The sequence below is a fragment of the Pan troglodytes genome, chromosome 5, assembly GCF_028858775.2.
Source record: "Pan troglodytes isolate AG18354 chromosome 5, NHGRI_mPanTro3-v2.0_pri, whole genome shotgun sequence".
Lineage (NCBI taxonomy): Eukaryota > Metazoa > Chordata > Mammalia > Primates > Hominidae > Pan > Pan troglodytes.
In genome coordinates, this window is record NC_072403.2 from 96177693 (window position 1) to 96197950 (window position 20258).

At 36.1% G+C, this 20258-nt stretch overlaps 1 protein-coding gene across 8 annotated transcripts in view; it reads right to left on the reverse strand.

Annotated features, from left to right (window-relative positions):
* The window catches only part of CEP162 (centrosomal protein 162), a 103827-nt gene that overhangs the window by 30052 nt on the left and 53517 nt on the right, over positions 1 to 20258 (reverse strand). For 7 of the 8 annotated variants that reach the window (XR_010158092.1, XM_003311371.6, XM_063813246.1 and 4 more), the window contains 7 exons: positions 19790 to 19930; positions 17347 to 17459; positions 15078 to 15183; positions 8887 to 9013; positions 7491 to 7654; positions 6567 to 6671; positions 1095 to 1307 (listed from right to left, as the gene is read on the reverse strand). Coding sequence is in view for 7 of the 8 variants with exons in the window: in XM_003311371.6 (XP_003311419.3) it covers positions 1095 to 1307; positions 6567 to 6671; positions 7491 to 7654; positions 8887 to 9013; positions 15078 to 15183; positions 17347 to 17459; positions 19790 to 19930 (969 nt within the window). In the remaining variant the exon portion in view is untranslated. The remainder of the gene's footprint in view (positions 1 to 1094; positions 1308 to 6566; positions 6672 to 7490; positions 7655 to 8886; positions 9014 to 15077; positions 15184 to 17346; positions 17460 to 19789; positions 19931 to 20258) is intronic. The other variant, XM_016955943.4, reaches the window with a different exon arrangement.

Consider the following 20258-nt stretch of genomic DNA (forward strand, 5'->3'; position numbering starts at 1 on the left):
GTTGGAGTTTACACCTGACAGTCTTATTTGGTTGGTGGAACACTAATAATAATTATAATCATTAATTGTTTGCTAGACTCCAGACATGTTATCAGGGATATCTATCTATCTATCTATCTATCTATCTAATCTCTCTCTCTATCTCTATCTATCTATCTATCTATCTATCTATCTATCTATCTATCTATCTATCTATGTATCTATCTGTAAAAAAGGGTGGAATAGAAGAAACCCAACCTCCTTGATGTGACCTTAATTAACAGGCCACTGTATTTCCAGGTTATCAACCTTCTACTGTTTCTGGAATCTAATGTTCTTTCATTTGTTGCTTTTCTCGGGATATAAATATGTGGGAAATGAGATGAGCTTCCTAGAACATCTCAGCTCCTTCATCTGCAAAATAGTGTTAACAGTATCTACTCCTCACAGGTGTTTGGAAGGATTATGCAAGATGAACAGAGATATTTATGAAAGTATCTAGCATGAATTCCTGACAGACATGTGCTCAACAAATTTTTAAAAATAATCTATAACTGTTATTTGTCTACAAAATTTTTTTTAAAGTAAATTAAATATGTCCTGTTTCATACTTGGTCTGTTCTAGCACTTGTATTTTCTGATTCATTCCTGTTTCACAAAATAATGGAAAACTCAGAAAGTAAGACATTTCTGGAAGATGCTCCCCTACCCACTGTTCCTAAAATGTATACTTCTGTCTTATTCCCTTACCCTTCTCTAGATAAATTTCAGTGAAAATATTTTCAAACATGGTAATTTCTTTTTTCCTTTTGTACTGGATACATATCAGGTGTGTTTTATTCTGCTTTTTCATGACTTAATTTCCACTAATTCTCATATTGAGAGAGATGATGTAAAGATTATCCTGTGCTTGATTACTCTGTCAGAAATAGAAAAGTTGCTGAAAGACGACACCAAAATAGGATGCACTTGGTTTCTTTTGCACCTATTGATACCAGTGGTAAAGGTTTCATGGGAAAGAATGTTTATAGCTATTTGTTAAAGTGAGATCCTGAGAAGTGCCTGCCCCCATTGTCCATCTCTGACCTTTATCTCTGAGGCTACTTAGCACTTACCTTCATTTTCTGAAACTGTTGTTCCATGGTACGAAGGCTTTTCTTTGCGTCTTCATCTTTGCCCTCCAGATCAGCTTCTAGCTTTTTTATCCTTTTCTCCATAAATTCCACTGTATTTTTATCCACTGTATCACCAGCTGCTGATGCAGCCAATATTAAAGCAGGTAAAGAATTGGGATATCTTCTCTTCAGAATCCCTTCCATTTCCTTAACCTATTAAAACATATTTTCCACCAAAGAACTCTTAGATTTAATAAATGAATTCAGTAAAGTTTCAGGATACAATCTACAGAAATCTCTGTATACAGTAGCATTTCTATATACCAATAACAATCTTGCTGAGGACCAAATCAAGAACTACCTAGGAATACATTTAACCAAGAAGGTGAAGGATGTTTGCCAGGAGAACTACAAACACTGATAAAGAAAACCGTGACACAAACAAATGGAAAAACATCCCACGTGCATAGACTGGAAGGATTAGTGTAGTTAAAATGACCATACTGCCTAAAGCAATCTACAAATTCAATTCAATCCCTATCAAATTACCAAAGTCATTTTTCACAGAATTAGAAAAACCAATCCTACAATTCATATGGAACCAAAAAAGAGGCTGAATAGCCAAAGCAATCCTAAACAAAAAGAACAAAGCTGGAGGTATCACACTACCTGACTTCAAATTGTACTACGAGGCTATAGCAGCCAAAACAGCACAGTACTGATAAAAATAGACACATAGATCAATGGAACAGAATAGAGAACCCAAAAATTGAGCCACATGCCTACAATCAACTGATCTTGGACAAAGTCACCAAAAATATACACTAGGGAAAGGACACCCTATTCAATAAATGGTGCTGGGAAAAATGGATTGTCATGTGCAAAAGAATGAAACTGAACTCACACCTCTCACTTTATACAAAAATAAACTCAAGATGCTTTAAAGATCTAAGACCTGAAACTATAAAAATCCTAGAAAAAATTCTAAGAAAAACGCTTTTGAACACTGGCCCAGGCAAAGGATTTATGACCAAGTCTCCAAAAGCAAATGCAACAAAACCAAAAATAAACAAATGGGACTTAATTAAATAACCCCATTAAAAAGTGGGCAAAGGACACGAACACACATTTTTCAAAAGACATACAAGTGGCCAAAAAATATGAAAAAATGCTCAACATCACTAATCACCAAATAAATGCAAATTAAAACCACAATGAGGTACCATCTTACTCCAGTCATAAGGGTTATTATTAGAAAGTTAATAAACAGCAGACGTTAGCGAGGATGTGGAGAAAAGGGAACACGTGTACACTGTTGGTGGGAGTATAAATTAGTAAAACCATTATGGAAAACAGTGTGGAGATTTCTCAAGACCTAAAAAGAGAACCACTTGATCCAGCAATTCCACTACTAGGATTGAAAGGAAAATAAATCGTATCAAAAAGACACACACACACACACAAACACACTATTCATCCATAGAAGAGAATAAAAGCATGTTTTGAAGCAACATGGATGGAACTGGAGGCCATTATCCCAAGTGAAATAACTCAGAAAGTAAAACTCCACATGTTCTCACTTGAAAGTGGGAGCTAAACAATGTACACACATGTATATACAGACTGGAATAACAGACACTGGAGACTACAAAAGGTGGCAGGGTGGGAGGGGGTGAGGGCTAAAAAATTACCTACCAGGTACAGTGTTCATTATTTGGGTAGTGGCTACACTAAAAGGCCAGACTTCACCACTATGCAATATATGCCTGCAAGAAATCTGCAATTGTACCCCCTAAATCTATAAAAATAAAACAGTAAAATTTTTGAAACATATATATGGTCACAAATATATGTAAAATAAAGCAATTTAATGCATAAACTTAGATTATGCTACACTTGTCAATATTTCAGAGATATTTATAGCATGTCTCCAGATTGAATCGAATGCACAGAAGCACAAATTAATTTCACATTTTACATCCCTAGATTATCTGATGAAAAAATCTTAAAGTATATTGTCTAATTACCTATGGGTTTATTTACAGAAATTCTCTTAAATTCATTAGAAATATATCTTCAGGGCTGGGTGCGATGGCTCATGCCTTTCCCAGCACTTTGGGAAGCCAAGGCGGGTGGATCACTTGAGGTCAGGAGTTCCAGACCAGCCATGGCCAACATGGTGACACCCTGTCTCTACTAAAAAAATACAAAAATTAGCCTGGTGTGGTGGTACACACCTGTGGTCCCAGCTACTCAGGAGGCTGAGGTGGGAGAACTGCTTGGACCCAGGAGGCTGAGGTTGCAGTGAGCCAGGATCGCGCTCCAGCCTGAGTGACAGGGTGAGACACCGTCTCAAAAAAAAAAAGAAATATGTCTTCAGACTTTCAATTAGTAATAACCAGTCCTCTTGAGTACAAAGCTCTCTCCTTCTCTTTTTTCCAGACTCCCTCATATGATAGTGCTTCTACACTCTACTGACTGAAAAATTACTTATATGCACATGAGTGTGTAAACTTTTTGCAATAAACATTCAGCTTCCTAAGCACCTGACTCTGCCTGAAGCTCTACTCCACTCCAATCCTCTGGTCCAAATAAAGTTTAATCTACTTTAAAATGATTTCTTTTAATTGGAAAGCAAGGAGGATTAGATAACATTTAATGAAGTCTTCATAAAGGACTGGATACTTTTCATTTAATCTAAAAAACAATGACATATTATATAACGAAAGAAACACACCAGGGTCCACAGAAATGACAGCTTATTATATATGCCTGTCTATATACCTGCTTTTTAAAACTATTATGGTGAAGATATCTTTGAAAAACATACAAACACTAAATTGTTTGTTGAACTGTTTTCTAGCCTATAAGCATGCAACAAAATAGTGCCTGAGAGGCAGTCTAGTGTGAGTTAAGAGCATATTTGGGTTAGACTGTGCCACCAGCTTTAGGACCTTGTGTCAACTGACCCCTCAATTTAAATCTCTCTTGTCTCATGGGTAAGACGGGAATGGTAACAGTAGCAATTTCAAAGGGTTGATATAATTGAGGATCAAATGACTTTCATCTTGTTAAGCACTTAGAGTGCCCAGCATATAGTGAAGGCTTGGTAAGTGTTGGCTTTTATGATGATTTCATCTCCTAAGGCAAGATGGTTTGCTGGTGCTCAAAATCCTGTTCATATTAGGTATTTAAGGGGCATATGATTTACAAAGTTAATATAAATATTTACACTTGTGAAAACTGCTTGCACATTTATTGATATATCATAAATTGGGATATATCCATCTACAAATATTAGTCATTTCTTTCACCCGAAAAATTCAAAGCTTTGTTTCCTCTGATACTAGTTAACTGAGTTAGTTGTAGGTATATGAAAATACATGTATACAAACCAACACTACGTATAGTAAAAAGAGAACTAGGTTTTATAAATGTAACATTTTAAATTAATGTATTCATTTAAAAATTAAATATTTTCAATCTGATTTTGATATCTTGAAATATATACTGTATTTTTTGGGAAAAATGAGATTTTATTTGTATCTTCTTTAATTTTGCTTTTTAATATTATTCTTTGGTCAAAAATATCAGTCTGGTATACAAAGTAAACTTTTTTTAACTCTCATTGCAAATCAAACCATGAAATATTCCATTAAATAAAAAAAGCACAAACACAATCTAAAATTTTCATTACAATATGCATCTAATTAGCCCCGTTTTTACTTATATTCTATTTAAAAATAGATAATTTATAATTAGTCTATTTAAGAATAGACTAATTATAATTATTCTGAATATATTGTGATATACCTTGATTAAAAAATATGTATTAAGTTTTAAAATATCAGGATAGAAATACTCATGGAAACTAAATAAATACAATCTGAAATGTATATGCAGCAATCCAACTATATAGATAACTATTTTAGAAAAATATAAGATGATGAACTAATGTTTAATAAAAGTATTAATACAAAAGGGAGGTTACTTTTATAAAGTGGTATATCTCTTGCCAATATGGATTCAATTCTACATAATTTCTCTTAAAATAAGTTATCTAATAAAGAAGTAGCTCCTTTGGTCTTTTTTCTCTCCCACTTCTGGATGGCTTCTTAGATTAGCTAATCTAAATCTTTAGCACTAAAGAAAATCCAAGCAATGCTGGACTATACTTACTTTAGAATATTTCTAGTTCTTTTTAAAAATTAATTATATATATATATATATATATATATTTTTGAGATGGAGTTTTGCTCCATCACCCAGGCTGAGGTACAGTGGCATGATCTTGGCTCATTGCAACTTCTATCTCCCAGGTTCAAGTGATTCTCTTGCCTCACCCTCCCAAGTAGCTAGGATTACAGGTGTGCACCACCAAGCCCAGCTAAAACCATGCCTGGCTAATTTTTCTATTTTTTAGTAGAGAGAGGGTTTCACCATGTTGGCCACCCTGGTCTTGAACTCCTAGCTTCATGTGATTCTCCTGCCTCTGCCTCCCAAAGTGCTGGGATTACAGGCATGAGCCACCGCGCCTGGCCAAATATTTCTAGTTCTTCATACCACATTTGGCTGATCCTTTCTTGGCCCTGACCCAATCTACTCAGTCATACCTTTTAATATAAAAATAGGTCTTGTAAAAGTAATAAAGTTAATTCTTTGCTTAGTTTTCCTTCTTCTCATAAAACTGGGATAATATTCAGCCCAGTAATGACCTCACAGTTTCGGATTTATGATGGAATAATACCCATATGTCTAAGTACCATGACTTGACTACAGAATCATGTTCCCTTATGAACAAGGCTGGCAATTCATATTTTGTTTTAAAATATTTAGTTACGAATATAAATGCTATATTACAGTGTTTTAAAAACAGAAGGAAAAAAATAATAATCTTGCTTCCTAAAACAAATACTTAAATAAAAAAATCTTTATTTTAATAAGCTTCACTTTATGATTAAAGTTCTCCCACACTGACCACAAAATGAGTATTTCTAAGCCTGAACGGTAAGAAAGAGCTCAAGATAATGGCCAGCTCTTCGGGAAGCTGAATGTTTTGTTTATAGGGTGTTTTGTAACATTTCCCAAGCATTACCAGCATGTTCCCAACTCAGGGATCTCCCTCCTGTACTCCTCTCTCAGCTGTCTACGGTCAGGAAGAGAAATCCTAACTCTATATCCAGAGTTTCAAAATTCTACTTCCTTCTTCCTAGATGTCTAATAGAGCTAGGGTACCAAATAACCTTTTATCAACAGGTCTACCATCTTACGAATGAGGCACATTAGTCTAAAAATTATGTAATTATAAAGCTGTAGGTATATAAAATGATGTTATTACTTTTACTAATGTAAATACTTTAAAACAAAAATTTCCAGGTCAACTCCATCTCATGGGAACTCCTGAAACAAAAGAGAAAACCAAAATGCACTATATATAAAATATGCTCATGAAAATTTACCCTGAACACATACTTGTCGCTCCAGATCCTGAATTTTTTTGGCATCTGCTGCTTTATCTTTTAAGCGTATCTTCTGCCGAATAGATGGATTCCCAGATTCAGCTTTCAGTTTCTCAATCTGTCAATAAATAAATAACATGTTAAGAAGCATATGTAAACATAACAGAAAAGCTCCAAGGGGAAAGCATAATATTAGTTCACTCATACACTTATTAATTCCTCAGCAAAATTTGGGGAATTAATTCCTCAAATTCTTTGAGCTCCTCCCAAGTTCCAGGCACCTCCTAGATCTGGCAGGAGATATGGAGGGCAAACAAGACAAACTAAGTCCCTGCTCCCAAGATGCTTATGCTCTAGTAGAGGGAGAGAGTTGATAAGCTAATAAATAAAGTAAATCAAAGGGAAAATGAAATAACTTCAGAGTGGTAAGGGCTAAGAAGAAAATAAAACAGAGTGAAGGGGTAGGAACAAAGAACCAGAAGTTGAGGGATTGGCAGCTACATTAGGAAAGGGAGTCAGGAAACGTCTTTTCTAGAGAGTAGATATTTGAGCCAAGAGGAACAAGGAGTACGAGTGAGACAAAAAAGAACTAAAGCTAGAGTATTCCAGGCCAAGAAAACAAGTGGAATGAGTCCAGCATGTTCAAGAATCAGAGGAGCTCTGATGTGGCTGGAGAAGAGTGACTCAGGGGAGTGTGGTACCTGATGACACTGAAGAGGCAGGCAGGGTTTAGACCCCATGGGGGCCTGACAGGTTGTGATAAGGAGCTTATATTTATTCTCAGTCTAATTTAAAATAGACTATATATCTAAAAGCAAACCACCGATCTTAATTAATAGTTCAGAGTAATGATGTAATGACAAAAGGTTATGTACAACAGATATTACGGACAAAAGGATTCATCTAGAGAAGAAATACATTCTGAAATATCTATTACCTCAAGTTTGAGCTTCTCAATTTCCTCATTTGCTTCTCTAAGCCGAAGTGCATCTTTATCCAGAAGTTCCTGATTTTCAGCATACCACTGTAATCTTTTTTGCAGACGACTGATTTCTTGTTTATGTGTTTCTTCTAAAATTTTTATTTCATATAATTTCTCACCTATAAGATACAGTAACTCAATAACCTGCTTGTTGTTCTCCAAAATATGGAAATAAACTAAATTAAAAGATTTTAAATGAAAACCAATGCCCATCTAATGACAGCATTATGAAAAAATAAGAAGCATAAAACAACTGATGTATACAACATAGTGTCTAGCTTAATCTATTAGTCAAAGGAAATAAGAGATTGTGTTTATAATCCAAATTGTCAACCTTATAGCAAAGTTGGCTATGTAGAAATTTTTGATAAATTATTTTCCACTAACCTTTTTAAAATTATAAAAGTAAAGTTGTTTCCATGGGAAAATAAATGTTGGATTTAAGAACTAATAAAAATGAAGAACGCCCATAATTATACTAAAAAGTAACAACGACAAACATTCAGGAGTGCTTATTACCATTTATTATGTTATTTACTACAACAAACTTTTACAGTGGATACTACTATTATTGTTGTTACTCTATGTTTTACGGATAAGGGAAGCAAATGTCATTTTCTTACAAACAGGTCAGAATGGACTTCTCTGCACATATCTTACACTGAAGCTCATAATACTGCAGAGGAAAGATCCTGTCTTTTGCAAACAAGGGCTCCTCTGATCTAACTTTCTATCCCTGTGTTCTGCCACTCTAAGTTATAGAACATACTTCTGCAGCCTCTCTCCATCCCTTCACTTTCAAATTTTACTACCTGTCAAGGCCCAGCTCAAATGCCACTCTGCCACGAAACCCTCATTTGGTATCCCAATTCCTCTCATGTTTGTTTGTAATTTTTTCTTACGTTATGAGTATTCTTACCTTACTCCCCTTGGTTTTCGTAGTAGGGACCATGCCACATTTATCTATGTGTTCTTTATAAAACCCAGTGCACTACTATTTATTCACTTGGCAAATACACAACAGCCTACAAAGTTTCAAACCCAGGGAAAAGAAGACAGGCCTTGCCCTCAGGAAGGTCACAGTCTAGCTAGGATGACAGATTTATGAACGACCAAACATAAATGCCATGAATCCAAAATAATTCTTGATTTTCTCTTGTCTTGCAGTTATTCCTGTTAAACCCAATCAAATTCACACATCTTTTAATAACTAATTTTAAAAAATGTTTCTAAAATTACAATATACTTCAAGGAGTAGCATTTTGATTATACCATTCAATTTCTATTACTTAAATTCAACATTAGAACAGTTATGATTATAAAGGTACACTGTTTCAGCTCAGTGTTTTACCTGTGACATAAGCAATCTGATCTTTGGCTTGGTCCCTCTCTTTCTTCATTTTTTCGAAGTCTACTTCAAGAGCTTGTTTGTCTTGTTTCAGTCTTTTGATGTCTTCCAATAAACTGTCTTTTTCTTTCTTGATATTCAAAAGAAATATAAAAGCAAGTTTTTTACAACCACAATAAATTGTGGTATAGTCTTTCAAACAATCCATCATGAACACTACTGCAAAATATTTTCTCTAAATTTTAGCTCTGATGTTATTACTACCACCTGCCCCACCCCAGAATTTTTAATGGCATGCAATAGCCTATTAAAATCAGTTCTAATTATCTCAACACAGCATTAAAGACCTCTCAATCTATTGTTCTAACTTCTTCCATATACTAACCATATTGATGACCCATGAATTCTCTTGCTTGGATTACTGTAATAAGCTCTTAACTAGTATGCCTCTTCTACCTCTGGCCCCTACAGTCTATTCTCACAGCAGCCACATGAATTGTTGTACAGTCAGTTAATGTCATTCTCCATCAAAAACTCTCTGCTGGCCAGGCATGGTGGCTCATGCCTGTAATCCCAGTACTTTGGGAGGCCGAGGTGGGCGAATCACTTGAGGTCAGGAATTCGAGACCAGTATGGCCAACAAGGTGAAACCACATCTCTACTAAAAATACAAAATTAGCCAGGCAAGGTGGTGCCCGCCACCATGACAAATGGGATCTAATTAAACTAAAGAGCTTCTGCTTAGCAAAAAGAAACTATCGTCAGAGTGAACAGGCAACCTACAGAATGGGAGGAAATTTTTGCAATTTATCCATCTGACAAAGGACTAATATCCAGAATCTACAAGGAACTTAAACAAATTTACAAAAAAAAAAAAAAAACCATCAAAAAGTGCGTGAAGGATATAGACAGACTCTTCTCAAAAGACGACATTTATGCGGCCAACAAACATATGAAAAAAAGCTCATCATCACTGGTCATAGAGAAATGCAAATCAAAACCACAATGAGATACCATCTCAAGCCATTAGAATGATGATCATTAAAAAGTCTGGAAACAACAGATGCTGGCAAGGATGCGGAGAAACAGGAATGCTTTTACACTGTTGGTGGGAGTGTAAATTAGTTCAACCATTGTGGAAGACAGTGTGGTGATTCTTCAAGGATCTAGAACTAGAAATACCATTTGACTCAGCAATCCCATTACTGGGTATATACCCAAAGGATTATAAATCATTCTACTATAAAGACACATGCACACACGTATGTTTATTGCAGCACTATGTACAATAGCAAAGACTTGGAACCAACCCAAATGCCCAATGATAGACTGCATAAAGAAAATGTGGCACATGTACACCATGGAATACTATGCAGCCATAAAAAGGAATGAATTCATGTCCTTTGCAGGGCCATGGATGAAGCCGGAAACCATCACTCTTAGCAAACTAACACAGGAACAGAAAACCGAACACTGCATGTTCTCACTCATAAGTGGGAGCTGAAGAATGAGAACACATGGACACAGGGAGGGGAACGTCACACAAGGGTACCTGTCGGGGAGTGAGGGGCAAGGGGAGGAGAGAATTAGGACAAATACCTAATGCAGGTGGGGCTTAAAACCTAGATGATAGGTTGATAGGGGCAGCAAACCACCATGGCACATGTATACCTATGTAACAAACCTGCCCATTCAGTACATGTATCCCAGAACTTAAAGTAAAATAAACAAAACAAAACAAACCAAAAAAAAAAGAAAACTCTCTGCTGGCTCCTTGCAGGGTTAACCCAAAGTCCTAACCATGACCTTTAGTGTCATATAACCCAGCTTTACCCATGACTGATCACCTCTTCTATAAATCCCCACCTATTCCATTCTAGCCAGAGACCTCCTTGCTGTGTTTTGAACACTCCTACCTCAAGGGGTCTGCACTGTCTCTTCTGCTTGCAGTGCTTTGGGACCCAGATAGCCAGGCAGTTTCCTCCTTCACTTCATCAGGATTTCTGCTCACATGAAGCCCCAGAAGGCCTTCCTGACCACCTTATCTAAAATAGCAAGCCCCATCCTGGCCCCCAGGCACACAGTTTCATTTTTTTCTCACAGCACTCATCACCACCTGACATATAAAATGCAGGATTTTATTTTGCCAAACTTTGTATCATAAATGCATAAAAAATGCTTGGGACATCAAAAAATAAAAACGGAATTCTCAATATGGACTACATTCTATACTACTCTCAGAGGTCAAAGTGTTGTGCCCCATTCCTCTGCTTGACAAAAACCGTACTTACCTTTCAAAGCTCACTTCAAGTTAAGCTAAGCTATTCCTGATAACCCCCTCTTCTGTCTCCCACAAACTTCAGTTGTACCTCTAGTATGGCATTTATTACTGTTTCCTATGACACTGATTCATGTATAGGTAACCTCTTCTCTTTATTAGGCTGAAGGCTCTACGGGGACCAACACTGATTTAGTACTACTTGTTTACTTTATGGTACTAAGTGCATGGCATGTATTAGATAAATGTACGCTAAACTGAACCTATGAAACTACTGGACTCAACAGCAGTCAACTCGGTATTTAAGTTTCAAAATGACAAGTTCTTATAAACTCTGTTTTATACTATCTTACAATTTAAAATTCAGTCTTAGAAAGAAAATAAGAGCATTTGTAAAGCATTATATAATCTTAGTTTCTAGCTGCATCGCAGATTTAACTGCATCATTTCATTGTTTAATCTTCTGTAGATGTCCTTTCAGGAGAGTCCTGAAACTAAAATTGATCTAAAAGTTGCCGAATGCTCTTTCTGCAAAAACCTGTTGCTTAATTAGTTCAATCAATTTAGAAAAGTTCTCTATTAGTGTCTACTTCATGGAATTACAGTATTTTAGAATTCAAAGAACTGTAAACATCTTAAGTTTAATCATGCCATCAATCAATGGAAGGCTTGCATATTTCCAGGGACAGAGAATGCCTACCTTCAAGAAAGTGAGTATGCCTCATGTTAAACCTGTTGGCCAGAGGTTTTTGGCTGACAAGTACTTTTCCTCTCTCATAAGTTACCGTGCAGACATTCAGAGAGGCCTCTGCTACTCTTGTCTTTACCCACTTATGCTTCAAAGGCCTCTAGCTTCTGGAAGGTAACAAACTCTGGGCTTTTGCATTTGCTCTTCCCTCTGGCTTGAAGCCTGAATCTTTGCATGGCTGGCTGTTCCTCCTCTTCAGCTCTCAACTCAAACATCTCTTTCTCAGAGAGAGCTTTCCTGTCCACACTATTAAATGCTGCCTTACCTCTAACTCATCACCCATTATTCTCTATTTTCATTTTCTTCAAAGCACTTCTACCTGTAATTATTTACTTGTGTATCTGGTGTTGGTCTTCTTCACTAGAACATATGTTCCTGGTGAGCAAGATCTGGGTCTGTCTTATTTACCTACTACATTTCCAATGCTTGGATGAGTGCCTGGTATATGGCAGGTGTTCAATAAAGGCTGTCTGATTAAATGAGTTGTAGTCAGCCCCATTCTCCTCCCAATCCTGGGATACTAAAAGGAAAGGGCTCAGGAACTTACCTTTTATTACATTTCCACCCATACTTTATAACCAACTAACATTTTAAGAATATACTAATTGGCACTAATTTTTAAGGTAAAAAGTAGACTATACATAAATCATAAATATACTTGACATGATTATTTTGTTGATTTATCCCAGTATAAATAATTTTTGCTCTAAAACTATTTAAGAATACCAAAGTAAACGAAAATAAAGGCATGTTTACATTCTATCTTGCAGTATGTGCACAAAAAAATTCCCAAATAATTTTTACGATTATTTTAAACTAACACCTTTATTTTTTTTCCCCTGATTTCTTTTAGGCTTCCCCTGACTTTGCTAGCTTCAACATGATGGGACTAAATGTGGACTTTTACTCATTTATGTTGAGTGGGACTTACTGTGCTTCCTAATTTGAGAATTCACCTTTTACCATTTCTAGAGAATCCTCAGCCATTACCTATTAAAACATTTAAATGTGCAATTAGGGCATCTCATATTTCTTAATATTTGTGATACTTTACATTTCTCTATTTTTCTGTTTCACTCTGAGTTCCCTTAAATTGGTCTTTCAGTTTAATGCTTTCCTTAGTTGTTTATGATCATCTACTTAATTATACTTTCTTAATTTCCAGCATATTTCATTCCCACAGCTCTGTTTAATGTTCGTTTGAATTTGCCTGGCCTGTTTTGTTCTTTTTGCATACTTTCTCATTTATTTTGTATATTTAAGCACTTTAAGTCTATTTATTTTATAGCAATTTTATTGGGGTTCTATTTCTGCTGTAAAGCACCTCATGCCTGCTGATGGTGGGCTGTTTCTCTAGGTTTTGTAATTTTGCATTGTGAGCAAATCATCAGCTGGATTTTATCTGTGGGAATACTGTGTTGCTTGGGTTCAAGGGTGTATACTTCTAAGAACTGTTTTGCATTTGTTTCTTCTAAATCTACCAGAGGTTATCACTGACTCAGAACTAATGTTATTTTTTTAGTTTGAGCATTGCAAGGTAGTGTCAATTCAAATACTAAACACAAATGAGGCAGAAGAGGTACCATTTACATTGAACAACCATTAAAGTATGTGCAGAGGAGACTTTTTACCTCTCTCCACCCAGAGACCAAGTTAAGACAGAAAAGCTTCCTTGACACCTCAGCTTCTTTTTTCCTAATCCACTATTTTAGTGAAAGATGTGGTCTTTGAAGGGTATCCCGTCTACACTTTGCTGTTAAAGCTCAGGCCTCTTGGTTACTAAACTTACTGCTATCTTTTTATCCATCCTTACTTTTGGCTTCTAAAGATTTCCCTTACTTTCTTGAGAGCATGGTTATCCATTTACAAGATATTTATTATATATTTTTTCCCAGTATCTTTTGGTGTTGTTAGTGGGAGTTTTCAAATTTTCTGTCATTAAAATATGTTCAAAACAGGACTTTTAAAAGGTAAAAACAACAGCCTTTGGAACTAATGCTAATGCTATGCTTGAAACCTTACTTTGTTCCCCCAAGCCTTCATAAAATATGGTAATATTAATTTATGCTTTAGCTTGCTATTTTTGAGGCCCACTGAAAAGGAGGGGTCGTCCAATAATTCATTTACCTTTCTACCTATCTGCCTTCCTACATACACATGCAACCAAAGGAAGTTTCCTATAATGGATTCATATGTAAAGCTGTATTTTATATACTACAAAACCCTGTTACCTTTATTAACTATGGTATGTTTCTATTTCTTTGTAACCTAACTCTGTGTGGTAAATTACTATTAAAAAATAAATGGAATTTTTCTAATTTACATAATAATTGAAATAGATTGGAAGGGCTTTTTAGTTTAGTACTATGATTCTCAAAGGGAGGGGTGGGAGGAAGTAACTGTACTCCACAGGCCGTGTTTGGAAATGTGGCAGAGTGGTTTTAATTGTTAAAATGACTGGTGGGTGCTATAAGCACATAGTTCTTAGGGACAGGGATGATAAAAATCATGCAGTGCATGAATTACTTCTGCTTAAAATAGAACTACCCTGCCTTAAATTCCCAAACTCCTTCTATTGATAAATACTGCTTTAGAAAACTCTAGGCCATATTCTTTATAATACAATTTAATAAACATAAAAAAGTTATGGAACAGCATTGCATTTCAACTTTATGTTAGGTATGTGGAATATAAATACTTGTAAGATACAGTCTCTGCTCTCTAGAAGTGCACAGTCTACTTCGGAAGACAGGTAGAAAGCTACTAACTTTTAAAGGTAAATAATTATCTCCAAATTACACTATTTAGGCTGCACACTTTCAAATAAGGAATTTGTTTGAAATAAGGTATACATGTCCTAAATAAAATCATGCCTCTGATATGGCTCTATGATAAATGCACCTGATGAGATGTGACAAATGCCTGATGAGAGGCTGAATCATAAAGACAATGACATCTAAAAACAGTAATATAATGTTTCCTCTATACTAAGGTCATGTGTATACTATATGCTAATTTAAGATATTTCTCCCTAAGTTTTAAATGGTATGAAATTTATAGATTTTTTAATACATTTCTATGTAATTTTTTAATAAAAATTTTTATAAAAATGGGGATTTTTATAAAACCTTTATTATCCCTAATAGTCAAAATTGTTATGCAACTTACCTGTGCCATCCGTAGTTCTGCTAACAGATCTGTAAAATTCTGATTTCTTGTGGGCTCTGAATCTTCAACTACTTGAGACAGAAAACGACTTTTGTGCATCTGTTCTCTAATTTATTTTGAAAATAAAAAGTTGTTTTTCTTTCTTACCAGGTGCTCCTTTCAGTAGAAAATATTCAATTCTTAAAAATTAAAAACTAACATACATTGAAACTGTATGCATAAATGAAGGTAAAATTTTCATTTAATCTAAAGATTAAAATACTACCATACTAAAAGAGAAATATACTTTAAGGGAAATGCTTATATTTATTCTAAAATAACTGAAACCTAAGATTATTGGTTTATTTATAATATAAAAATATTAATTCCCAATTCTCAGAGGAAAAAAATTAATTGTCTACAAAGATGCGCTGCATTTTTCTGTGGGGTTGTTAATGCACTCCTTGTCATATTGTTCTAGAATCTTTTCTGAGAGTCACCAGTCTCATACATGGAAACTAACAAACAAAACCAAACACAGCCTAATATCTGGACTTTAGATTTAATTTTCCTGTTATTCCAGAGATATTATAGAAGGAGTTTTGGATTCCACATAAGATCATCTAACCCTAATGTACTAAAGAAACCATTTATTTCATTCTGAAAGTTAATTTACAGCTTCAATTTTGGATCCTGGGATAGATCTTCTTTTAGAAGCCAAGTAGTACAAGATAAGATATTTTAAAATAACTTTACTGAAACATCTGGGAAAAAAAGCATAAGTAGGCCAGGCACGGTGGCTCACGCCTGTAATCCCAGCACGTTGGGAGGCCGAGGCGGGTGGATCACGAGGTCAGGAGATAGAGACCATCCTGGCTAACATGGTGAAACTCTGTCTCTACTAAAAAATACAAAAAATTAGCCGGGCATGGTGGCGGGTGCCTGTAGTCCCAGATACTCGGGAGGCTGAGGCAGGAGAATGGCATGAACCTGGGAGGCAGAGCTTGCAGTGAGCTGAGATTACGCCATTGCACTCCAGCCTGGGCGACAGAGCGAGACTCCGTCTCAAAAAAAAAAAAAAAAAAAGCATAAGTAAATGCATTCATGCATTACCACTGTGCAGATTATCACACATGGCCTGGGGTTACACTTACCAACTTACAAGGAGAAAGAGGATATATATATATAGTCTGCTACCAAGTGTGTCTTTTTCTATTTTGCCTGACAGATCAGTATGAGCTATTATTAGCAGCCCTGCCTCTTAGGCCCTAGGTTATATAACCAAAAAGGGGGAGAAGTATATAAATAAATTCAGTAAACATTCATGATACTCATGGGTCAGAAACTTCTGAGAACAGTCCTTTCTGAGTGATTAGGTGTTTACATAAAAAGATACACAAATAGTGGTCATTTTCTAAAAGAAGATAGTATGCTAGCTTGTCCATGTTCATGGGCCCAGCTTTTTCACTTAATATGTTAAAGTTGGAAGCAGTAACGTCCAAAAGACCTTATAGTCTGAAATATGATTCCTAAGTAGGTGCTGGTGCTCCATAACCCTGCCATGATAAATGCTGGCTGAAAACAACTTACAGGTGCTCCTTTAAACCGCAGCCCCTGACCCGGCATAAAGGGCAGCCCCTACTCCTTTCCACGGTACACTCCGGCCAGTGACTAAGGCTGCCCCCTTGCCTCAAGCAGGGACCAACTCTGGTACAATTTATTCTCCAGAGCTTCTTGGGAGGAGAATGAAGCCAGTCTCCAGCTGAGACCACTATTTGCCCTCCCCCTACCTCGCCGTTCCTGCTTCCCTTGCTCCCTTCTCCTGAGAGTTATCCTTCAGTATATCATCGCCACAAGGACCTCCACCATCTCAGGCTCTGCTTCTATGGAATCTGACCCAAGAAGATCATAAGTGATACTGTATGACCATTCTTTTTTAGTATTATTAATCATATGGTTCCTTGGGAAATGGTTAATTATCTCATTCTTAATGACTGATCAAGAGGAATACTATATATTCAATTTCCTGAAACTGATGTTTGAATCAGTTATGAACATAAATTCATATGAATTCAAATATGAATATGCTGAAAATACTATCAAGTATGTGCTAGCCATCTAACACCAAAAGAAAAATCCACTGAGTATTAAACATATAAATTGGAAATGTGTACAAATAAAAATAAAATTTTACTATGTCTAAGTAAAAGTAAATGTATTATTAACATAATAAGAAAATGCTTGAAATAGTCTAAGTATATTTGATTTTAAGAAGTTCAAAAGGACTTACTTTAAGGAAGCTACCTCACTGAATAAACTTTGGTTTTCCTTAAACATTCGCTCCTCATTTTTCTTGTTTTGTTCTTGGAGATCTTTTACTTGATTATATAATCGTTCATTTTCCTTTTTAAAAACAGAAAACTGCATTTTAGTTAAAAGTCATTAGTACTTATATAACATAATATATGTGCTCATAATAGATTAATCCTTTAAACGGCCTTTTAAGTTTCTTTAGCTTTTGCGTATGTAAAGTCTTTTTTAAACTTTTTATATTATATCTGAAGAAAATTTGGTGTCTAAAAACAGTTCTTTCCATAACGTTTAAAACGGCTCATTGAAAAAATAATTTGCAAAATTCCCAAAGCCAAAGGGCCTAAGGTCAGTTTAATGCACTGCATTTCACAGGAGGTAAGTGGGAGAGTGGCTGAAGGAGTCACCACATCCTGACTGTGTGGACCCGGGTGGAAAGACCCAGTGAGACCCTTTACATTCTTTTCTGTTTCTGGCTCAAGAGTGGGGAAAAAAAAAATCACTGCTGGAGGAAGATTCTGGAAGTCTGGCTGCCAGTGGTGAGGTAATCAGATGTACCTACGGGTGCTCATACTTGTATCTGCTACTGACTGTAAACAGGGAGTTAAAGACCGGTGTTTCTGAAAGTTGTCAGGACAAGGCAGAGCAGAGGACAGACCCAGTTCACCACAAGGCTTGAGCTAAAGAGCTAAAGAGTGACTCAACCAGTTGAGATCAGAGGGAGAAGAGATGGTGCCAATCTGCACTTAGATGCCCTCCCTGGCTTATGAACCTGTTTAAAATTAAAAATCAGATGCAAACCAAGGGCTTTGAGTATCTAATGCAAACTATAGACTGTTTTACCATGTCTGGAATAGTGCCTGGCGACAGTCTGTGCTTAAATACATGAAGAATTAACAAACATTTCCCCCTACTATTTAGACACATAAATTTTGTGTTGTCTCTGTTGGAGGGGTTGGTCGGCATACTTATGGGTCTGTTAAATTCTCTTAAAAACCCCTGTTTTTTAATGGCAAGATCAAACTGGCAGAAGAATTTGAATGGTTCCCAGTAACTGAAGGCAGTGTGTCCTGCAAAATCATTCCAATTCAGTTACAGCAAACATTGTAATCATTGATGGGGCAATGCTTTTGATGATGTCCCTGGGTGATAATGCATGTTACTAAGGCTCAAGGTTCAAGTTACAGTTGTCAAAAGAGAAGAATGTAATGAGAGATAAGAAAGGAGAGAAGTAAGAAAAAAGGGTGTGGGAGGCACAGAACAAAGATAAAGTCTTATGCTGAATTGAAGATAACTAAACCTGTCCTGGTTGACTGTCAGGCTAGCAACACCAAGATACCAAGATGTCATTACACATTGCAAACATCTGCCTCTATAGGACCCACAGATTTTCTTGCATTAAATTCAAAATATTTTCACCCTCAGGGCATTAGCAATTAATTTCAGATTCATATTTCTGAATATAATAGCAAAACCAGCCAATACTGTCTACTGAAGAGCATTACAGAAAACTAAGAAAAGATAGGACAGTTTTTAAGAAACTGGCTATTAAAAATAACAGGTAACTTTCATTGATCGATTGCTGTGTGTCACACTAAGAGTGTACAGATGCTCCTCAACTTGCTTGCCCCGCAAATAGCTATATCCCAATAAGGCCAAAAAGTAAGTAAAAAATGTCCTAAGTTGAAAATGCACTTAATACCCTGATAAACCCAATGTAAAGTCAAAAAATAGTAAGTAAAACTTATGATGAGGATACATCCTGATAAGCCCATCATAAATTAAAACTTTGTTAAGTCAAACCAGTGGAAGTTAGGGATCCTATATATTATTATCCCCACTTCACAGATGAAGAAACTGGATTAGAAAGATTAAGTGATGCCCAAGGCACACAGCAGGTGGTAGAGCTAAGACTCAAAACCACATTTTTCTAATCCAGAACCCATGCTTTTACCATTTAATTCTCCTCATGAGAAATACACAGACTAGTCAAATTATTATCTCCTGTTTGCCAGGATTACCATTATCTGTTAAATAAGCAGAGAAGTATTTTAATATACCTTTTTTTTTTTTTTTTGAGACAGAGTCTCACTCTGTTGCCTAGGCTGGAGTGCAGTGATGTGATCTCAGCTCACTGCAATCTCTGCCTCCTAGGTTCAAGCGATTCTCTTGCCTCAACCTCCCAAGTAGCTGGGATGACAGGTGTGCGCCACCATGCCCAGCCAATTTTTTTTATTTTTAGTAGAGATGGTGTTTCACCATGTTGGCCAGGCTGGTCTCAAACTCCTGACCTCAGGTGATCCGCCCACCTCATCCTCCCAAAGTGCTGGGATTACAGGCATAAGCCACTGTGCCTGGCCTGCCTTATTTTTATAACTAAAAGATCAAGAGTAAATTTGCCATATGCTGAAGAATTGCCATACCTGTTGATATCCTTGAAGAAGTGTCTCTTGTTCTTGTATTTCTTTTTGGATTTGCTTCAACTTTTCTCCAGTGACAGGATCAGCTGCTTCTCCAAAATGTAACCACCTTTGTTTTTTGTTTGTTTCTTCAAAGCTGCTTAACTTGGAGAAATTGCAGAAATTGTTTTATTTGGAGAAGGAAATGATAAGGTGAGAAGTGAGAAAGAATAACAGGAAACTCCTATTTAGATCGAAAACTGTCTTATAATATTGAACATATTAGAATGTGACATAACTAGTTAAATCAGCAAAGCGCTGTTTTGTGCTGATGGTGCTGGGTGAGTAAAGGAACTCACAAATGCTACACAATGTCATCCTCTGGGTCTATACCTTCTGTAGCAGTTCTTGCTCAAACTTTCATTTCTTTGAAGGTCAGAATGAACTGATTTTCTTTAAAAAGGACTGCTAACAGAAGAAAACCATAAAAATG